This window comes from Doryrhamphus excisus, chromosome 18 (assembly GCF_030265055.1).
Source record: "Doryrhamphus excisus isolate RoL2022-K1 chromosome 18, RoL_Dexc_1.0, whole genome shotgun sequence".
NCBI lineage: Eukaryota > Metazoa > Chordata > Actinopteri > Syngnathiformes > Syngnathidae > Doryrhamphus > Doryrhamphus excisus.
The window spans coordinates 13,653,780-13,677,291 of NC_080483.1; the positions used below are offsets into that span (position 1 = coordinate 13,653,780).

The following is a 23,512-nucleotide window of genomic DNA, read 5'->3' on the forward strand; positions in this document are numbered from 1 at the left end:
GGAGTTTGTGCGGTTTCCTCCCCTATTCCAAAAACACGCTAGGTTAATTGGCGACTCCAAATTGTCCATAGGTATGAATGTGAGTGTGAATGGTTGTTTGTCTATATGTGCCCTGTGATTGGCTGGCCACCAGTCCAGTGTGTAGAAGACAGCTGGGATAGGCTCCAGCATGCCTGTGACCCTTGTGAGATTAAGCGGTACAGAAAATGAATGAATGACATCCATTGCAGCCTGGTCATCCTGGAAATGGGATCGTGGGCAAACACTGCTCATTCGCATTTAAAGCTACAGACACACACAAAATGGCATGTTCCCAGGAGGGCTTAGTAAAAACACTTGAAAACTCTCTAAATTCCAGCATGAAGGCTAAATTTTGAATTTCCTCTCTCACATTCAGATTAATATTCAACACGATATTCACACAAAGAGACCAAAGAAAAAAGGAAATCCATTGATGTGCTCTGTTGAACTTACCGAGCCTTATCGTCTGCTAGCATGCTGATGATGAACAGCTAACAGGTGAGCTAACCTAATGACCACTCTGAGCTCACATCAGCTTTTTACTTTTTAAGCCATTCTAATTATTTCCTGACGTGACTGCATGTTACAAAGTGTTCAAAGTGAAGTTGTTTAAAATTGCAAATTGCGGTTTTATTGACAGCTCCTCCGCACGGAAAGTTGTGTGCTGCAGTGAAATGCGTCCAAGCGGAAATACTGTAAATAATGAATGAATAATATTGCTGTCTATCCATCTAAAACTGAGTAAAGCACTTATTCAGTTTCAACAATACCCTTGCACATGTTTATATCACATATGTTATCATTCATAGTAGCAATGCTATATTTCAGTTTTATAGTTTCAATGTCTATGTGTGCCATGCAATTGACTGGTGAGCAATCAAGAGTGTACCCCCTCTCGGCCAAAGTCAGCTGGGATAGGCTCCAGCATACCCCCGGATGGATGGATGATTTTATTGATTTAGATTTAAATTCAAGCCCGGGGAGGCAGACGTGGTCTCATAAATGTAAATACTACATGTGTCAAAGACAGAAATATTTCTACCTTCACGGTTTAAATAGCATCAAATCAACAGTAAAACAGTGAAAAAGCGTAATCACAAGCCAGCATGGTTGCCATAGTTACAATATCATAATAAATGCAAAATATTGTCAGCATGTCCAATGTTTAACAAACAAAAGCCTCATCATAATGTCATAATATCATCACTTATGCTAATATATTTTTCTATTTATCAGCCAGTGTTTGCATCATCACCCTGACACTGATGAGCCTCCATCATGACTGCTTTATTTTAGTAGCTGACCTTTTCCGCTCATTTGCTCAGGCCCACTTCCAACTTCACATCCCCACTGACCCAATCCCCACATTATCGCTGTATGCACCTTTAGGGTGGCATCGCCAGCAAATCACCAAAGCCCACCTGGCAACATTTACATTTGAAAATAAGGGGAAATTCCTGAACAATAAGAGGGGAATAATACTTGACCGATTTACTGCATCGTTGTCCTCGCATATTCCTGTTGATAACATCACTATTGTCACCCGCAGTTGTTGTTTTATTAATAAAAGTTAAAATACAAGAAATTTACAGAAGAATATTTAAACAAAAGGAGCGACAAGCTGCTCGGCGAAAATGGGATGATTGACAATTGACAGCTCAATGAAGATTTTACAGAAATATCACTGAAATAATGTGAAAGGTCAAAAGACTACTATATGTCTGGTAGCGGTTCATCCTTCCACAACTACAATTGACTGTTGTGTCTAATAAACTTCTGGAGTTTATTTACTGGATTCCTTTAATTGAATTCCGTTATTTTTTTCATGCAAAATGTATTAAAATAATATATTACAATATCTGCATTTTATTTTTAAATACATATATAGCTTTTGTTTCTTCCGGCTTTTACCTGGTTACGGAGTCGCCACAGCTTGTCTTTTTGATCCACATTAATGTCAACTTATTGTGATGATTTTGTGTCATCTTGAAATAAATTATTCAATCTTATTTGAGGTGAGGGGTTTATTTGATACGCTCTACCAAGGAATAAAAAAAAAAACAAAACAAGAAATGGAGTCTCAGCATCTTGGCCGTGATTAAAAGTCCTAAATTACAAGAAAAAGTCATATAATGTTAACAAGCCGCGGTAATTGCAAGTAAAACAATAAGTTTATTATGGTGGCAATAAAGCAGTGTTGCTTGTGTTGTAATAATTTGAGCTGCTATTGTAACTCGTGGGAACAATCGACAAAAACTTTAAAAATAAATCCACTTAGCAGTAAAATGCAACATTGGGAAATGAATTAAAAATTTGCCTCATTTGGACGAAAAAAAATCACTATTGCAGTTTTCTTGGAAGGATATTGCTTTAATAACAGGAGTGCAGTAACAGTAGCAGTTAGTAGGTTGTTGTTATTTGTATGGATGACACACAAGGCAAATAAAAGAGGTGAAAGCTCACATGTTCATGGATGAGATAAGCACACGGCTCACCAATAGTGTTCCTTTTTGTTGGAATCATGTATATTTCATCAGCAGGAATACAAACACAGACCACACTGACCGCCAGGGTGTCGCCACAAAGAAATATGCGTATACCTTTCGTATATGCGACACATACGTTTACATTTAGATGACAGCCGGGGAGGCGGCTTTACGTCGTCTTCCTTTGGTGGAATAATTCCCGCAGATAGACGGATGATGAAAGGATAAGGGCAGAATCATCGTCTGGTAGGAAGGTTAAGTAAAGACTCCAGGCGCAAAAGCTGAGCCACATAACCTTCACCGTTACTTGCTTAGCTGGAAATCACACAAGATTTATTCTGACTTGCAGACACGCCGCGTGATTAGCGGCAAAAATTGCAACATAAGTTTGTCAGCGGCCTCATTTTTTTAATTTTGGATTTGATTAATTATATCAGTTATTAGAATATTAACATATGTCCAATGAAGACAACACCAACATAGGATGAGAACTTGCTGCCATGCGTCACTCGAACTGTGCTTATCTTGAGTTTTCTTACACCAAAACTTCAATTACAGATGTTGTGAAGCAATTTGTTAAGTGCATCATATTCATTTCATCATCGTTTTTAATATTACAGTGGTTAACTTCTTTTTACACTTTGATTTCAGTTAATAATGTTATTTAAAACATTGCCTGTACAGTTAATGAAGGTTTTACAATGAAGACAGTCTGACCCTGGAACACATTTATTATTTTCTGATGGGGAATTTGATTCAGAATTAAAACAAACCTGGTCAAAAATGTTGACTTGTGGCCTTTTAGATGCAATGCAAAGAAAGAAAATGCTCTCTACATTATCACACGACTCCAGCGAGAACAACCCAACTGTTCTGGGCTGGAAAGGGATGACAATTAGGGGTGTCACAAGACAATACATGAGATTAGGTCAAGAAAAGTACAATGGAAAATATTGAAATATATGACAATATTAGGGCTGCAGCTATCAAATATTTTAGTAATTGGATAAAAAATTATTTCTCTTTAAACAAGCAAAAATATTTGCTTGTTTAAAGAGAAATAATAAATTCACAAGAAAAAAATAAAACATTTGACTAAGTAATGAAAGAGCAATTGGTTATTTAGATAACTGAGTGTTTTATTTCTTAAATGGACATAGTGCATAGTGGAAGTCCCAAAATGAAGTTAAGCCAACAAAAACATAAGCCAAGAACACTAGTCACTCAGTCACGCAATAATATATGAACAAATAAGTCCATGAGAAAAATACATTATGGCAATGGCGTAACCAAACGAGTCACTTTTCCACACAATACAGGTGAAGGGAAAGGTGTGTTTCTTACCGCTGAGTTGTTTTATCCAGCAGCGGCGACGGAGACGGCGACCGCGAAGCATGGCGTTCAAACTGATACACGTCACGGTGTTCCAAATGCTGTTTAGCCACATTTTTATTTATTTTTTTACATTTAATTTTCCTTCTCCTTCGTCTTCGTTGTCTTGACACCTTTGCTAGCCGCTTCAATCTTCCCGCGTCTTCAAACACCCACTTCCTTCTTCCGCCTTCGCGGGGGTGACGTAGGCACGTTGGTGACGTAAGCGTTAATTGAAAATCGCCGGAGACAATATATCTATGGATGTGAATGGATGTATGAATAAATGTGATCTACTAATTCAGTTTTAATTCAGTTCTACTGTTTATTCTTTCTGTGTGTATTCCTTTATGTTCATGCCGATTTTCTATGAAACAAACTAGGGTTTATATAGGGTGATTTTTTTTTCTGAACCAGCAATCTTGTCAGATTTTAATCTCATGAGATCTTGTGACACCCCTAAGGAAAACAAATCAGACTTTTTCTACAAGAAACTCATACAAGACAAGGATTATGACACAATATTAAAGAGAAAAAAACATCTTACCTTTTCCAAGAATAAAAAAAATCCTAATCTTTTGACAATAAAGTAGTAACTTTATAAGTAAAAGTCATATTTTTCAGTTTTTCCATTCTAAAGTAACAATATTGAAAGTCAAAATTCCCACAGGACCTCGAGGCAACACCCTCTCTGGCGACCTTCCATTGCTGAATTGGATCAGACACAAAACAAACAAACAAACAAACACAAAAGACTGTGGAGTCTGGTGAAAATTTCAACAAAATGCTTACTTTTTGACCTGAAAAAAAATAAAACTTCATGATTATTTACTCCCAACAAAATATAAACACTTTTGCCCCCATCTTTCATGAACTGAAGTCAAAGATGTAAAACTGTACGCAAAAAGCCTAGCTCTCTCGAATATTGTTTACAAAACTGACTACATCTGGGAGTGAGCATTCATAATACATAATTCATAACCTGTCCACCTGGTAGGTGTGGCATATCACTCCAAATGTGCAGTTTTACTGTATTGTGGCAAACCTATACGCCTTAAAATACCGTATAATCCTGATCCAGGGCATCCCAGACCTGCTCAATAGGTGATGTGTCCTGTGAGTATGCCGGCCACGTAAGACCTTGGAGGTATTCAGTTTCCAGGAATTGTGTACAGATCCTTGCGACACAGGGTTGTGCATTATCATGCTGCAGCATGAAAGATGGGAGCAAAAATAATAATAATAGTGTTGTGTATTTCCTTTTCAGTATTGCTCTAATCTTCTTACTATTTATTAGATAAAAAGAAGTACTTGGCGCAACATGTAAAATCTTTCTATCAGACATGTTAAAAACATTAGTATTTAAAAAAAAAATGTGCAAGAATGTTTATGCGGTTTGTTTCATCGTTCTTCATCGTGCAAGCGGAGCTTCGGGCTACTGCGGACGCAACAGCACATTGTCCATCATGAGACGTTCACATTGAGCAGGACGAATGAGAGGCTAATGGAGTGAAGCTAACCATATGAAAGACTGAAGCTGACCATATGAAAGACGTCCATCTCGTAGGACTTCACGTTCAAAAAAGCCACGATGAGGTGAGGCAGAAAGACGAAACGGACGAGTTGGACCCCAGTACCCCTTTGACTGGAAGATGCTGAGCATACGCTGTACAATTGAAATAAACATTTGGTGTCTGTTAAAGTCAAAGTGCATAAGGGAGAGTCCACTCCAGGCCTGCAGGGGGTGCTAATGTGCTTTTTAAGCTGTTTGTAGAATGTCCTCTGTGTTTGGCACTTATGATATTTGCTGTGTGGACGCTGTGCTCCTATTGGTTGCTTTGCTGCCAGTAGGGGCAGAAACACTGTGAGATGATGCTTCCATTTTTCTACCAGTCCACCTGAGACGGACAACGTGGTAGCTTCCATCCTCAAACAGCTTCGAAGCAAGTGGGAACTCAAGTGAGGTCAAGCTGGGTTCTTATAAATACTCAAGTCCTTGCTCTTTACGTTCCAAACTACACAGTCAGTGGGAGCTGCCACACCAGAAGAACGTTTTCTAAAGCCTCCCCACTTGTCCGAGCACCCCCCACAGGCGCTCCTTCTCTCAGCCTCCGAAAGCCTTTCCCGCCAGAGATAATGGCGGCAGAGACCACTCTGTCCTTGCTCCTCCCGTCCTTCTCGGAGGGACGCCCCCGCACCCACATCTCAGGGTCATCGCTGAGCTCATATATGGACCCATCTTCTACGCTGTGTTCCAAAGACTCCAAGGACGAATCGGACGCCTCGTCTCCCAGTGCTGTCAGCGGCCTCCCGGGCAGCCCCGACGTGGAGCGTAGTTTGTAGCGCAGGAGGACACCGCGACCTTTGCCCCGCCCCTCGCCTGGCTGGGCGTTTGACTGCTGCAGGGACTCCTGAGAAGACGTGTCGCTGTGTTCCTCGCCTCCGCAGGCCGAGTCCGGTCCATCCCCCATCGAGTCCCTCTTCAGGAGGTCGGGAGACAAGGTGCTGATGGTGGCAGCTAGGAAGTCCACGGGCCCGCAGTGGCCATTTAGGGAGATCATTCCCTTTCCTGTGGTATGGAGGAGGAAAATATTCAATTGTGACGATAAGGAGCTTCGGATCATTTCACAACCATACCTGTAATCTTGGGAATTCCTTCCAATTTGGGAACTGGCAGAGTGATAATTATGCCTTGGGAGGTACCAACCCACAGTAGCCCTTGACAGATAAGCAGACTGGTGACTCGCATGGTCTCTTGGCCTAAAATGTCAAGAAAAAAATGAGAAATTTATGAAAACAATGAGACGAAATAAACAAAATTACACTGATAAAGCTCATGATTTGGGATTGCTATTCTTTATGAAAAACTAAAATACTAAAATACTAAACTAAATACTAAAGGGGACCTATTATGCTAATTTCCGGCCCTTTTGTATTGAGCTGTGGACTCCTATAGAGCAGTTCCACACAATAACCAGCACAAAAGCTTTCTAGATCTTCCAGAATCTGCGTCTATTCCACCTGTATTTCCTTGGATTTCCGAAACGGTCTGTTTTAATTTATTCTACCCACGGCCCGCCTCCCGGCCCGCCCACTCCACTGTGATTGGTCAGGCATACAGCTTGTACACAGGAACGCCCATACATATAAGGGAGGCTAAAAGAATGTGAACATTTCAACCTTTTTCATTCATTTTCTACCGCTTTTCCTCACAAGGGTCTCGGGGGGTGCTGGAGCCTATCCCGGCTGTCTTCGGGCGAGAAGCGGGGTACACCCTGGGCTGGTGGCCAGCCAATCACAGGGCACATATAGACAAACAACCATTCACACTCACAAGGACAATGGACAATTTGGACATTCATGGCTAAACAAGGAAATACAATAAATGCGTACCCGAGTAGCAAAGCGTACAAGTATATTCGGTATATTCAGGCAGTAAAAGTAATGAGTATGATGTCACATTCTAGTCAGTTTGAGCCAAGTAGCAAAAAAAAAAAAAAACAGCTTGAGCAACTTATAGCATACGGATGGAATTAAAGAATTGACTACCAAAAGATGGTTGTTATTGCATTTCACTGTCAACTTGACTGACTGTTTCTTGCACTTTGTGAAGTGTGCTGATAATCCTTGAGGATCGTCGAGGATTAAGAGGTAACACTCTCTGTCTCTCGTCACAGTTCCCAGCATTCCAGATGATGCAAACCAATGCACACTTTTCTGACGTGAGGTGTTGCACTCATCCACTTGTTTTTTTGCAGTGCTGCAATTGTGCCGCAAGATAATTTGTGCAGACTTCTGGTAAACATGTGTCCTTTGATTCCCGCTACCAAAGACTCACAGAAGCATGGTTTTGTTGCGGTCTTGTTTTTTCTGTTTTCACATTTCATCTGTCAGCTCCCGTTGTGGCCTGGTTATCCATAGAGGCTTTTTTCCCATAATGCCTGTAATTGAATAACACCAACACCCGTGTGATCACACATCTGTGAAAATGCTTATTTACTTACAGTACATGTGTGTCTTCTGCGTCTTGCTCCCTCCCATTGTCATTGATGTGAGTTTGCAGACGTTGCAAGCATGCGTCTGAAGGTGTGTTCACACTTGTTATGTTTATTTCGGTTCTGTGTTGTGTTTCATCTGTTAATACGCTTCGCTTGATCAAGTATGAGCGCCGTCATCCGGACCACGGCGTGCACCAAACGAGCGGACCGAGACCCATCTCTCTTGCAAATCAGCTATGGTGTGGTTGAGCTCAAATGTAAACACGACACATACCAAAGGCGCGGACCAGTGATAAAACCACAGCAAAAAGCACACAGAAATGACAAATATATAACAGAAAATGCATACATCCTGGACAGTTCACATGTAGGCAAACAACCATTCACACTCACATTCATACCGATGGACAATTTGGAGTCGCCAATGGAATGTGGAAACCGCAGAAAACCCACGCACACAGAGTAAACATGCAAACTCCACACAGAGATGCCAAGTGAGAATCGAACCCAGGTCGTCCCGATCTCTTGACTGTGTGGCCTATGTGCTAACCACTTATTCACCGTGCGGCCTAATGATAATAACAGCAACAATAATAATAATAACATGGTGTAATGTGGGCTGCATGGCGGACGAGTGGTTAGTGTGCAGACCCGAGTTCAATTCCACCCTCGGCCATCTCTGTGTGGAGTTTGCATGTTCTCCCTGTGCATGCGTGGGTTTTCTCCGGGTACTCCGATTTCCTCCCACATTCCAAAAACATGCTAGGTTAATTGGCGACTCCAAATTGTCCATAGGTATGAATGTGAGTGTGAATGGTTGTTTGTCTATATGTGCCCTGTGATTGGCTGGCCACCAGTCCAGGGTGTACCCCGCCTCTGTCCCAAAGACAGCTGGGATAGGCTCCAGCACCCCCCGCAACCCTCGTGAGGATAAGCGGTAGAAAATTAATGAATGGTCTAATGTTGCAGTCATAACCCACGACAAGCTAAAATGCTACTCAACCCCAAACGTCACTTCCTGTCCGCCATCCATTCTGCTCTTATGCCCCTGAACACATTTACTGCAACACACACAAGCGTGTTATCTCCTACATTACAATATAGTACAAATATAACGGTGATTGTATGGGTGTTATTTCATGTCTACAGGGCTCTATTAACGTTAAAAGCCATATTTAGAAGAAGCCATAACTAGAAAAATATTCCATTTAGAAATAAGAAATCCTACTTTGTAGAAATTCACTCATCGCAGTCAGGTCTGGAATCAATTAACCACAATAAACAGGGAATTACAGTATAGCAGAATATAAAAATAACCAAAATATTAGTTTGGAATATTTGAGTGATTTGCTGTAATATGTCACAAAAGCTTTCCAAGTCTTTGTTGTGGAAGTTACAGTCAGGGATATTGAGGAAGACATGAATTTGCTCACGAAAATTATATTGGAACACACTCAGAAGAGAAAATCCAGGCTGATTGATATAAACAAAAAGTGTAGACCAGACAACAGAGAGCTCCTGTTCAATAGAGGATCTTTGGTTAACGGCAGCCATCACTTGTGTGCATTTTCGATCATGAAAACAGCCGTCACGCACTGCTGCTCTGCAATGAGTGTAGCTGTTGCAAAAAAAAATAAACTTTACAACGCAAGCCTCCAGTTCTGATTAAATAATTCAGACAGTTACAAACTTCACAGGACTGTGTGTATTAATGCTGAAAAACATTTCCCAATTAAATTCTATATCCACTTGCCAATCCAGTGTCTCCCCATAACACCGAGCTGTGTCTGAGCTGGCAGCAAGTTGATACCGTTCTCTTTTCTCTTTTGAGCTCCACAAATCCAAACTAAGTCAAAGATCAGTCTGCCTTGTATGGACCCCAAATACATGAGCCCAGCAAGACTTTCTTTGCTGTGACTCCCACCCGGGGGGCAAGCCTCCAGGCTGCAGACGCCACCCCCAATCGTATTTGATGAATATTTCAAGGTGAAGCACCGGTGCTGGGTGAGAAAATGACCCCCGGGTTGCCCTTTATTCTCATGCTGCACGGCAGTAGGGTCTGCCCTGTTTATACCCCCACCCCAGTTGAAGGTTGAAAACAGAAGGTGGTGTTTGCCAAGTCACCATGTTCCGTGCTGACAGACCCCCAAATATGAATGTTGCCATTAAAGCAAAGTATTACCATTAAACAATTTGTATTGTGATTCTACTTGACTTCCAGGTTTTGTTCGAATTTCCAAACAATTCTCTCATAATGAAAAGTGATTCAATCTATTAGAGGCTGGAAGTGTGGTCATCATAAAGAGGGAATACCTGAATAAAACTAAAATAAAACACACAGCGAAACATGAAGGTGTTATGGAATTAATACACTGATCTTGGCCTCTTTTCCTATCAACAGATTGAATTTAAGACTGACTTTTTTGTCCACTCACGATGCTCTATGATATAAGTCTCTGCGGTATCTGCAGAGATCTGTCTTAACTGTACATTTTGTACATTTTTTAATTTATTTATTATAGTGCAATTGGCTAAGGCCGCCGTTAGAAAATTCCAAGGGCCACTGGCAAATAGGTCATTATAAAAAACTTAATTTCTGCCTTAAGTTTTTTTTAGTTTTGAAATTTTTTATTTTTTTTTTAGTTTTTTAATTGTTTTTTTTGTATTAATTATTTTTAATTAATGTATTTTTGTGAAATTATTTTTGTAGTATTTGACACAAACCTGAATTTAAAGCAAATTAAAATTTAAAAATTTAATTTAAATTTAATTTTTTTTAAAAATTAACAATTTAAAAAATTTAAAAATTTAAAAATTTAAAAATGTAAAAATTTAAAAATTTAAAAATTTAAAAATTTAAAAATTTAAAAATTTAAAAATTTAAAAATTTAAAAATTTAAAAATTTAAAAATTTAAAATTTTTACATTTTTACATTGTATTTATTTATAATTATTATTATATATTATTTATTTATTTTATTTATTCATTGTTATATTAATCGAAAATTAATATAAAAAAATTAAATTCAAGATAATTCAAAATAACCAAATTAACAGAAAAACATCAACTATTTCCATTTCATTTATGACTGGTGATATTGAAATTGTACTCTAATTTAATACCAAGATGATCTCTACTCAGGCCATCGTGTTTATGCTATTTTGCACTTATTTGTCATTATATAAAAAGCATACAGTCTGAATTATTATAAGAAGCCGCTAGATGTTGAAGCATATACAGTATTCTTTGACACTTTGTGAGCGTTAGCTAGGAGACCCCTGTGATATTATCACCATCATATGTGGTTATAATAATTAAACATACTGTTTTGAGGACAATATATAATTACTATAATGACAACAAGAGAGCAAAATTGTTCAGTGACACTTGAAAAAGTTTCGAACATACAACCATGAACGTCATATCCACTTTTGCATGGATCAAAACCAAGCTCCGAGCTAACATCATAGCTTGATGGGTCCCTTGTCGGCTCAATACGGGTGGGCAACGCTTGGTGACACCGCACATGTTCATGTCATGTTTGTGCTTGTCGCTGCCGCATGGCGGTATTATTTTTGTGATTGTCTTTCAAAGGCATTTATCAGCATAGGCCGATCGGGACTAATCGATGGCCGATCGACTATATGTCGTTGCACAGGTTTCTTGTGCAAAATTTGTAAATGGTGTGTGTGCTTCCTTCCTTAGATGATCCTAAATGCATAGTATAGATGCAGTTACCATTAGCTAACTTTTTTTTTTACACTACTTCTTCCCACAATAGAGGGAAACTTGGTGATAAATATTTCATGGTGACGACGAGAGGAGGCGCACGGCAGGTTATGTGTGGCATCTTAAACGGACTGCAGCGGGGGAGCGAGGGTGGGGCGCTGAGCGGATTTACAGCAGAGTGGAAGAGATGAAACGAGCCAGCCAGAAAGTAGGACAAACAGAGAGAGCAACACATTAACTCAAAAGGAGGTGCGTGTTTGGAAAAAATAAGAGCGAGGCGAGGCGAGGCAGCGCAGGAGAGGCCGGAGGAGTCTGCTCCCGCTCAGGTGATCCATTCAAGCCCTAAGGATGCCATTTTTTTTTTTTTTTTTTTTTAAGGCTGCCATTGCATGTCTCCCAGGTGACTCTTTCATTCATATTAATCCCAAGCTTTCACCTCGTGGCTCTACCATGTCTCGGATGCTAACTTATTCATGTCAGTCCCCCAAGTGCAGGAACAGCGGGGGCAACTTCAACGAGATGAGAATACCATTGTGAGAGTCATCAGTGTACTACCTGATGCTCCACTTAATACACATACGAGGAGCCACCGGAACACACCGAAGAGCACTAGAAGTGTTAAGTGTGTGTGTGTGTGTGTGTGTGAGTTACCCATGTTCAGCATCGTGGAGCGCGTAGAGATGTTTATCTCTTGCAGTAGCTCCAATGTCTCGGTGTGAAAGAGACGAATGGAAGAGCCCTCAGAGAACGCCATCCAAACGCCTCCGCCAGCACACGCCACGTGTGTGACGCTCACCATCGGGTCAGGGTGGACCTCGAATGCCTGCAACACAAATATTGCTAAAGATAACACAACTGATAAAGATAGACGCACATTATGTACACAATCTAATGATCTGCATGCAAACACTGCATCTGCCAAAGATAATATATTCATATTACTGTATAATAGTTGGAATTGGCGACTCCAAATAGTCCATAGGTATGAATGTGAGTGTGAATGGTTGTTTGTCTATATTGCAAAAAAAGCAAATATATGATAATAGCCATAGAACAGGAAATTAAATTTAAAGGGAACCTATTATATAATTTTGAGTTGTGGACTCCTAAACAGAGCAGCTAAATACAATAATTTACAGAGAAAGCTTTCTAGATCTTCCAGATCTAGAAAGTGCAAGATCTTGTGCACATATCCCAGCTGTATTTCCTTGGATTTCCCCCAAGTGTTCGATTTCTTGTTTTCGTCCAGGCGTGCCCTGTCCATTGTGATTGGTCCCACTCCCAAGAACTTCCGGACGACTGCCGAAACCCACGTTCTAAATTTGTCCGTTTAGATGTTGGTAATAAATGAGTAAACCCTTTGGTTTTTGTCCTCTCCACTGTGATTGGTCCCACTCCCAAGAACTTCCGGACGACTGCCGAAACATTCTAAATTTGTCTGCATAGATGTTCATAATAAATGAATAAACCCTTTGGTTTAGGAGCTACTGGTAGTTCACAAGGTCCTGGTTGGAGACTCCTGACTTACTGTGTATTAATCATGTATGAGTGGTAACGTAGGTCCATTACCTGTGTTTAAAAATACTTGTGTAGACACACTGATTGCGGTAAAAAAGGCTATGAGCTAGTAATGGTGAGCTTGTAATTTGCATGCATTAAGATAAGACGTAATAATGCTTCAGAGACAATAGCTTAATTACACAAAATAAACGCAGTGAGGACACATGATAAACTGTTACTTACAGCTTGCGCTTCTGACTCTTCAACATGACCAAGTAACATTGGAAAGGCATCGAACGTCAGCAACAGTTTGGCGGATTGTCCAGCTTATTTTTCTCCTCACCTTCTCCAAACACTTCTGCTCGCCTCTTTTGGCAAGTTTGCTGTCCTTCAAACCTGAACAAATCTATCCTGAAAGCCACTGCTCTGTTCGAGCACGGTGAAATCAGAGCAGTGAAACAGTGCAGCAGAGCTGGGGGAGTGCAAGCCTACAGCTTCTGTCCGAGAACGGCCATATAAGGAAGTTAGAAGTTAGAAAATACTCTCTTGACACCCACATTTCAGAGCCATCCCAAACAGGGCTCATTACCAAATGCGCAAATCTCATTATCTGAAACTTTGGCATCATTTTACACGATAATCCCTTTAAAGGAGGGGTCTTAAGCATGCGGCCCGCGGGCCAAATGTGGCCCACAGGACACTAGCTTGAGGCCCCTGCCTTGATATGAAAGTTTAATGTTAGTGCGGCCCACACAAGTTTGATATGGATGCTGTATGGTATCATGTACCCAGAAAAAATTATTACGTTTGATTAATGTTCATGTTAAAGGTTAAATAACTGTTAATAGTTATCCTCCCTATCCGTGTGGAAGTGGTAAGTTTTTGGCTATTTAAGTTTAAAGGAAATAACTTGAAGGCTACCGTTTAGGTCGCTAGCTCTCTAGTTTGCGAGTTAGCATGTGTCTCAAGACCCTGCAGTTGCGCAATATGTTGTAAATAAAAAGAGTATAAATGTGACTATAGTCGTGTTTTGTCATGTCTACAGGGCTCTAATAATGCTTTGTTCATTTTAATCTGAAAAAAATAATTTGTCTACCCACTAACTATATGTGGTTTCTTAAATTTTTATGATTTGCTGTTTTATTATTATTATTATATTTATTTATTTATTACTGATTGATTGATTTTCTTTATTCTTGATTTGTTTACAATCTTTTCTTGTAGAAAATTGGAACCAAAGCAAAGTTTTTTAATTTTTTTTGTTTTTAATAAATGCGTTTTTTTTTGTTTTTTTTTGGAAAACCTGATGCGGCCCAGTCTCACCCAGACCCGAGCTCCAGTGGCCCCCCAAGTAAATTGAGTTTGAGACCCCTGCTTTAAAGATACATAGAAGAGCTACAGTACAATATGAGCAATACACTGAACTAAATGTCAATAGAATGCACATTACTTCTACTCATCATAAATAGCATGTAGCCAAATTAAGTATATAATATCGATAATGTAATAATGCATAAAGACTACCATAAATATCACCAGAGTGCTGACAGTTATGGAACCTGGATTGACCCCATTACCGTGCAATCAAGGGAACGGGCAAACATCTAAGACCATGTGATGCCAACACGATCGATGGATACAACCCAAGTTTGTCTCCTCATTCAGCGGTTTAGCAAGCGTCTGTCACATGTGACGTGTTTCGCATCACCCACCCGCCTTCGATTTCTTCAAGCACAAAACGCAACCACGGAGTTGCAAGCACTGGGGCATAATGAGCAGCTCGAAAACAAACGCAATTAGCCTTATCGAGGCAACACAAGCAGCCCTTGCGGTCCGAGGCATGACAAGACCCGCTTTGAGCATCATCTTGGCGCTCGTATCGTTGTCAGCACTGGTCGCATGAAGGTGCCGCAATTAAGGGTAAATGCGAGTGAGCAAAGATGAGAATAAACACCCCCACCCCCCAACCCTGGTCGACAGGGATTAGCACCTGTTTGTGCGCCCTTGCCGGCGGGTCCTTTCTTTTGTTTGAAAGGCGGCCTTTGATGTGTTTTCTCTTCTAATTGGCTCCTCGGCAGTGGGCGGCGGCTCAAGAGTCAGCATCAGAAACCCTGACGCACACGATAATGACGTATTTCATAACTCTAGGATACAACACTTCAATGACCCGGCAAGTTAGCAAAGGAAAGATTCTCACATGTAAAAGTTTCTTTGACAAAAGGTATTATACCAAATAACAATGCTGGGACACAAGGCCAAAAACCAGTTGAAAATGTGCAAGAATTTATATTTTGCAGTACGTAGAGCTTCAAAATGCAAATAGAAGAAATCAGAATGACAAAAAAAAAAACATTTCAGTAAGCAATTTATTGCAAATAGGGCTGGGTTAAACAATTATTTCTGTAATCGATTAATCTCGAACAGGGGTCTCAAACTCAATTTACTTGGGGGCCACTGGAGCTCAGGTGTGGGTGAGACTGGGCCGCATCAGGTTTTCAAAAAAAAACCCCAAAAAAACGCATTTATTAAAAACAAAAAAACTTCGCTTTGGTTCCAATTTTCTACAAGAAAACCTCTGATAAAACATTTAACTGTTCTCAAATATCTTAATTTTGATTTTTCTACACAAAATAAGATGAAAAATAAATAAACAAATCAAGAATAAAGAAAATCAATCAGTAATAAATAAATATAATAATAATAATAATAATACAACGGCAAATAATAAAAACTTAAGAAACCACATATAGTTGGTGGGTAGACAAATAATTTTTTTTCAGATTAAAATGAACAAAGCATTATTAGAGCCCTGTAGACATGACAAAACACGACTATAGTCACATTTATACTCTTTTTATTTACAACATACGCAACTGCAGGGTCTTGAGACACATGCTAACTCACAAACTAGAGAGCTAGCGACCTAAACGGTAGCCTTCAAGTTATTTCCTTTAAACTTAAATGTGCCAAAAACTTACCACTTCCACACGGATAGGGAGGATAACTATTAACAGTTATTTAACCTTTAACATGAACATTAATCAAACGTATTATTTTTTTCTGGGTACATGATACCATACAGCATCCATATCAAACTTGCCTCAAACTAGTGTCCTGCGGGCCACATTTGGCCCACGGGCCGCGTGTTTGAGACCATTTTAGCATAAAGTATTCCCATACTTTGGATACTCTGTTACGCGATCTTTTCTTCTGGCCGGACTCACTGAAACTTCTTGCTGCGGCCGCCGGCATGTTTTGATTCTGAGTAGTGATGTGGCGTTCGTGAACGAACGGGTCAAAAGAACAAGTTCTTTTTTGCCAACGAATGAACCGCACATAAAATACCAGTTCAGTCCGTCGGTTGTTTTGTTTATGATCGACATAGCACTAGTTGGTGAGTTGTTGAGTCGGAACAAACGTGAACATGAGTGAACGGACTGACTCAACACGACTGACCGGGTCTATGCACAGGAGGAGCTCACCAATTGACCGAAATGAACGGCTATTTTTACCGAATGAAGCGGAATGATCCTGTTCACTGAAATGAACGGTTGATGAAGGCGCATCGACATGCAGTTCTTGTGTCGACGTATTTTTTGTGTCGATGTCATCGATGACGTCGACACGTCGTCACAGCCCTAATTGCAAACAACCAAGATGCATAAGCAAGGCCTAGCACAGTGTGCCATTGCTGCTGAAATAAGAGAGTTGTTTTAAATTAACGAAAAGGTAGACCAAAACAATTTGCTGTTGTCGTCGGTGCCATCCAGTGCAGTCCGATAACCATCAGATGCCATCAGTCCAATAACCATCAGAGGCACTACGAGAAAATGGTTTTCCGAACAAAAAATGTGTTGAAAAGCCTTTTCTTCTTCAACGCCACATAATTGCGCATTTGGAATTTGCACAAACACGAAGAAAGTTTTATTCTCTGATGAGAATCCGGTCCTGATGGCTTTCATTGTTACTGGCTTGACAAGGAGATCCCACCTGAGATGTTTTCCAGACATCAGAGTGGAGCCTTTGCAATCCGGGTTGCTTTTTCCTTCCGTGGAACAATGGAGCTTCAGGTTGTGCAGGGACATCAAACGGCAACTGGCTGTGTGGAGATTTTGCAGGAGGCATCCCTTATGACTGAAGGCCCTCGTCTGTGTGGTAATGACTGGCTTTTTTTCAACAGGACAACGCAGCAGTTCACAATGCCCGCATGACAAGTACTTCTGCCAGAGGAATTACGTCATTCCTTTCGACCATCCTGCCTGGTCCTCTGATCTAAATCCAGTTGAGAACATTTGGGGATGGATGGCAAGGGTGGTTTATAAAAAAATGGACATCAGTTCCAGACATGGATGCCCTGCGTGAAGCCATCTTTATCACATGGAGCAACGTACCCGTTAGCCTCATGGAAATTCTGGCATCGAACATTTGCAAACCAATTTTTGAGATGATTAACAAGAATGGCGCAGCTACTCATTACCGAGTCATTCATTCATTTTCTACCGCTTATCCTCACAAGGGTCGCAAGGGGTGCTGGAGCCTATCCCAGCAGTCTTCAGGCAAAAGACGGGGTACACCCTGGACTGGTGGCCAGCCAATCACAGGGCACATATAGACAAACAACCATTCACACTCACATTCATACTTATGGAAAATTTGGAGTTGCCAATTAACCTAGCATGTTTTTTTGGGATATGGGGCTGCACGGCGGTCGAGTGGTTAGCACGCAGACCTCACAGCTACGAGACCAGGGTTCAATTCCACCCACGGCCATCTCTGTGTAGAGTTTGCATGTTCTTCCCGTGGGTTTTCTCCGGGTACTCCGTTTTCCTCCCACATTCCAAAAACATGCTAGGTTAGTTAGCGACTCCAAATTGTCCATAGGTATGAATGTGAGTGTGAATGGTTGTTTGTCTATATGTGCCCTGTGATTGGCTGGCGACCAGTCCAGGGTGTAGAAGACAGCTGGGATAGGCTCCAGCACCCTGTGCGACCCTCGTGAGAAAAAAGCGGCAGAAAATGAATGAATGAATGTTTTTGGAATGTGGGAGGAAAACCGGAATACCCGGAGAAAACCCACGCATGCACGGGGAGAACATGCAAACTCCACACAGAGATGTCCGAGGGTGGGATTGAACTCGGGTCTCCTAGCTGTGAGGTCTGCGCACTAACCCATTAGCAAGTCCTTTTTGGAAAATTCATGGTTTTAAACGTTTGATGAGCAGCCTATTGCAGTTTAACGGTTGTCTCCAGATTTGTTTGGTCTTACTCCCATTTATTCTTGTTTACATTTTGAAGCTTGGATTCTAACACCCTTAAGTTCAACAACGCAATTTTTCAACTTGTCTTAACTACTCAGTGTCTTGATAATTAATTGTGATAGTGATTGACAGCAGTGTCACTCCACAGAAATGTCATTCCTGGTCATACAGGTACAAATAGACGTATAGCGTGTCCAATATGTAAGTAACCCCACCAAGGCGCATCCATGCACCACCAGTCCACAGCCTTGAAGTGGTCAGTGAAGGTTGAAGGCAGCGATGCGTCACACTCCTCGACATCAACAACAGCTCGCCTTAACACTCCAAGCCGCAGACGCTACGACAGGTCTGAACAGCTCATTAGTCCTCGGTCACAACAGGTGACAGGCTGTCCTCCGCTAGGCTCAGAGTCAAGTGAGGGGGGCCCGAGTGGGTGAAGTAATGGAAAGAGGAAGGAACAAGGTCTGCCAGTCAGTATTGATCAAACTCGGAACATCCACGGGACGTTCTGCTTTGTTAGCATTTTCAAAGATTTCTACAGCGACTGCAGCGATCGGGGCATTCAAAAGCCGTCACAGGAGTGTGTAATTTAAATGGCTTAACTGAAAACACATTAAACCCAACCTTTTTTTTTTTTTAAGATTTCAGCCAACTAAACTGTGCTATCACCTTGCATGTGACTACATTGCAAGTGGAGGACATATAATCCACATAACTTCCAAATTCATCCTGAGGCTACTTGGAGCTTATGACAGGGTATCTGCATCTTATATGGCTGATGATTTATTCATGCTTCACAATCCTCACTCACCGCTCAGCTTTGTCAGCAATACACTTTATTGTATTGCGACTCGGGGGCAGTGTGCATGTATTCCAACAGCACAAAGCCGAGCGCACAGCGTTGAAGATCATCGAAGTCTTAGGGGATAAGCGGCGTCAAATAAGACAAGGAGCATCCGGGCAAATGTATGTCCATGCATGCGTCCATATTGGTGGAATAAACGGTAATGGTAATGGTTTTATTTCATTTGAACATGCATCAGATTGCAATTGAATGCATCACATAATCAGTTCACAGTTCCACATGTCCAAAAGGAGTAGGAAGAAGCAAAGCTTATTAAATCCTATCCCTCCATTTGGTACTTTTACAATCAGTAACTGGTACATTTGTTCACTTCCTGCTTTCCTAATATGGTTAAAGTTTTTATTTTTTTGCAATTTATTTATTTTTTTAATTTTTATTTTTTTTAATTTTCTTATTTTTTGTCACGTACCAAAGTAAAAGGTGATATGACCATACAATGACATAATGGGTACCATAGTAACTGTCAATATGGTAATGGTAATGGTTTAATTTCATGTGAACATGCATCAGATTACAATTGAATGCATCACATAATCAGTTCACAGTTCCACATGTCCAAAAGGAGTAGGAAGAAGCAAAGCTTTTTAAATCCTACCCCTCCATCTGGTACTTTTACAATCAGTAACTGTTACATTTGTTCACTTCCTGCTTTCATAATATAGTTTAAGTTTTTTGTTTTTTTTGTCACGTAGTATGAGGTGATATGACCATACCAGTTTTTTTAATTAATTTTAATTTTAATTTTAATTTTAATTTTAATTTTAATTTTAATTTTAATTTTAATTTTAATTTTAATTTTAATTTTAATTTTAATTTTAATTTTAATTTTAATTTTAATTTTAATTTTAATTTTAATTTTAATTTTAATTTTAATTTTAATTTTAATTTTAATTTTAATTTTAATTTTAATTTTGTCATTGAGGTGATATGAGCATCCAATGACATAATGGGTACCATAGTAAGTGTCAATATAGTGATATATATAGCACATCATGACTGGTTCAAGACTCTTCATTCTTGTATTTAGCAAACATCAACTGCTTGTTTTGTTTCTTGAATTGGCTCATCGTTGTGCATTGTTTGAGTTCCTTACTCAATCCATTCCATAGTTTGATTCCACATACTGAAATGCTATGGCTTTTTAACGTAGTCCTAGCATATAAGTATTTCAAATGTAGTTCTTACTTGAGATCATATTTCTCCTCTCTTAAGGAGAAGTATTGGATGACATAAAGCTAATACCCACATGCGGCTTGCCAAGTCACATTTTCGAACCGCATGTGGAGAGTTCCGCTTCGATACGCACTGCAGTGCATGTGAAATCAGCCCTTTCCGAGGCCACTTAGGTGAGGTGTAGATGAGGTTAGCAAAGATGTAACCAGTCCTGACCCTTAAAGCTCTGCGGAAGATTAAGAGCGGTTCAGACAGCCACGGACACTCGGTTCATTAAATCCTCGTCTCTGGAGGAACTGAAGGAGAGGTCCCTAACTGACCCATTGCACCAGTCTCCATTTTGACCGTTCTTTAGACGTTGCTGCACAAATACTTGAGATTTCCTTTGTCTAGCTTTGTAGGTTGTAGTTGTAGTTTTCCATTTTAAAGAGTCCAACTACACCCCGTTTGCATGTTCCACTTTTTAGTATTATTTTGTTTTGATAGCCGTGTCGTATTAATATAAGATTAGTGGGTTTTCAGAGGAGATCAAAGTTACTCCCTGAAAATTAGAAAATCTGGATATACACTACCACTCAAAAGTTTGGGATCACTTGCAATTTTTTTGTTTTCCAAAGAAAAACACATTTTTATGCATTTCACAATTTTTTTTTTCCATTTCTCAAACATTTTTATCCATTTCACAAACAATTAAAACGAATCAGATGATTTTCAAATCACATCAGAATGGCGACGCAGCATGACGGCTGCTACAATTCATGGGGCAAGTGGGACGGTGCCCCAACAGATGCAGCATTTGGCTCTATTGTGGGAAAACAAATGTTCATTTTCAATTAGGATACATTTGAAAAGTATGCATTGTGTGCATTGTTTTTTTTCCGGGTTTTCTTCCCACATTCCAAGAACATACACTACCGCTCAAAAGTTTTGAATCAGAAAAACAAATTTTCATGCATTTCACAAATAAATTTTTCAATTCCACAAATATTTTTATCCATTTCACAAACAATTAAAATGAATCAGATGATTTTCAAAGAAGGATGTACATTTTTGCATAGAGGCCTACTATCAACAACTGTCAGTCCTCTGCATCAATCTCCTGGTATGGCTGCTAATCCAAGTTCATCATTTTATAAGGCTAATAGATGATTAGAAAAGCCATCTAAAAAATCTAAACTAAAGCTAAAATCTCTTACCATGCTGTTAACTACTCCCTTCAGAGAGCAGCACAAACTGGGTCTAACAAGGACAGAAAAACGCTGCACCACTTCAGGATGCTGGACTTCATGGCAGGACTGCCAAGAAAAAGCCATATCTCAGACTGGACAAAACCATTTCCAAGTGATTCCAAACTTTTGAGCGGTAGTATAAAAGTATTAGATTTTTTGATGTTTATTTTGGTTTGATGTTTATTTTTGGTTTGTTTTCCTTTTTTTACGTCTGACACCACCACACATGTTTTGTCGTAACATGTTTTGCCATCCACAAGAATTATATATTTTTTTATCAGGACATAAAAAATATCACACAGCTGATTCTAATGTCAGCATTGATTAATCTGAGTATGATCATTGTATTTTGTTTGGCTTCAAACTGAGTCACAGCAGCACAGAATATGGCCAAAAAATAGCTGAGCCAAAGAATGAGGATATTTGCAGTAACAAGATAAAGTGTGATATGATGTTGCCCTGCAATGATCCCATTACCTGAGTGCTGAGACTGGCGACGTCAACCACCGTGACTGAGTTCCCACAGCTCGCCCACACCGAGTCATCTAGTACCAACAGTGTCCTCACCGGCTCTGAACCCAACTTCACACTTCTGCAGGACTCGGGGTCCCAAAGATCATCTGTCAAAATAAAGTACAATATATCACAAGGTTAAGATTGGACTTGGTTGCTTATTGACATGAGAAAACAAATCGCAAAGAGGACACAAAATAAAAAGCCTGACACTTCCAAAGACAAAATGTGTTGTGATGGCAGCTGCACGTCTGATAACCTCGTCTGTTTCCAGTTCAACACACCATCTAGTTCCCTTCCTTTCAGACTTGTCATCCTCGGTCACGGTCAAACTTTGACATGCTGCACACATCTCCATGCAGCAACTAAAAGCTTGGTGTTGTTAACTTTCATTCATTCATTTTATACCGCCTATTCCAGCTGTCTTCGGGCGAGAGGTGGTCGCCAGCCAATCACAGGGCACATATAGACAAACAACCACTCACACTCACATTCATACCTATGGACAATTTGGAGTCGGTAATTAACCTAGCATGTTTTTGGAATGTGGGAGGAAACCAGAGTACCTGGACATACAGTATATTAATTATTTCATTCATTCATTTTACACCCTACATTTTACATTCATTTACTGGTCGCCGGCCAATCACAGGGCACATATAGTCAAACAACCATTCACACTCCATTCATAACTATGGATAATTTCATTCATTCATTCATTTTTGACCGCTTTTTCCTCATGAGGGTGGCGGGGGTGCTGGAGCCTATCCCAGCTGTCTTTGGGCGAGAGGCGGGGTACACCCTGGACTGGTGGCCAGCCAATCACAGGGCACATATAGACAAACAACCATTCACACTCAATTTGGAGTCGCCAATTAACCTAGCATGTTTTTGGAATGTGGGAGGAAACCGGAGTACCCGGAGAAAACCCACGCATGTACGGGGAGAACATGCAAACTCCACACAGAGATGGCAGAGAGAGGAATTGAACTAGGGTCTCCTTGCTGTGAGGTCTGCGCGTTAACCACTCGCCTATGTATTTTATAAATACATATGTATTTTAGAACTGACTTTCCCTCCTAATTTTCCGTCACACTCCATCCTACGTCAACATCACATCTTTATGTTTGCACTTGATCCACATTCCGACATCTCCATCGCCACTTCTCTCCTGTTCCACTTGGCTGGAGTTAGAAGGAAGCAGACCTTTTCTCTTTTGAGGATTAATCACAAGGACCACTTTGCGGCTGCCATGGAGACGCATGATAAATTAAATTACATAAGCATTTCCTTTGCTGCGCATTAATGAAGTGAAATTAGAGAGTGGGCTGCACCCCGCCATTTAATTAACATTTTGAGTTGTTTATT

The 23,512-nt window shown here is 40.3% G+C and overlaps 1 protein-coding gene across 2 annotated transcripts in view; it reads right to left on the bottom strand.

Moving 5' to 3' along the window:
• Positions 1-4,936: 4,936 nt before the first annotated feature.
• arhgef10la (Rho guanine nucleotide exchange factor (GEF) 10-like a) overlaps positions 4,937-23,512 on the bottom strand; it is a 122,760-nt gene continuing 104,184 nt past the window's right edge. For both annotated transcript variants that reach the window (XM_058054589.1, XM_058054590.1), the window contains 4 exons: positions 22,109-22,251; positions 12,258-12,429; positions 6,516-6,638; positions 4,937-6,447 (listed from right to left, as the gene is read on the bottom strand). In XM_058054589.1, the coding sequence (XP_057910572.1) occupies positions 5,894-6,447; positions 6,516-6,638; positions 12,258-12,429; positions 22,109-22,251 (992 nt within the window). In that variant the 3' untranslated portion in view covers positions 4,937-5,893. The remainder of the gene's footprint in view (positions 6,448-6,515; positions 6,639-12,257; positions 12,430-22,108; positions 22,252-23,512) is intronic.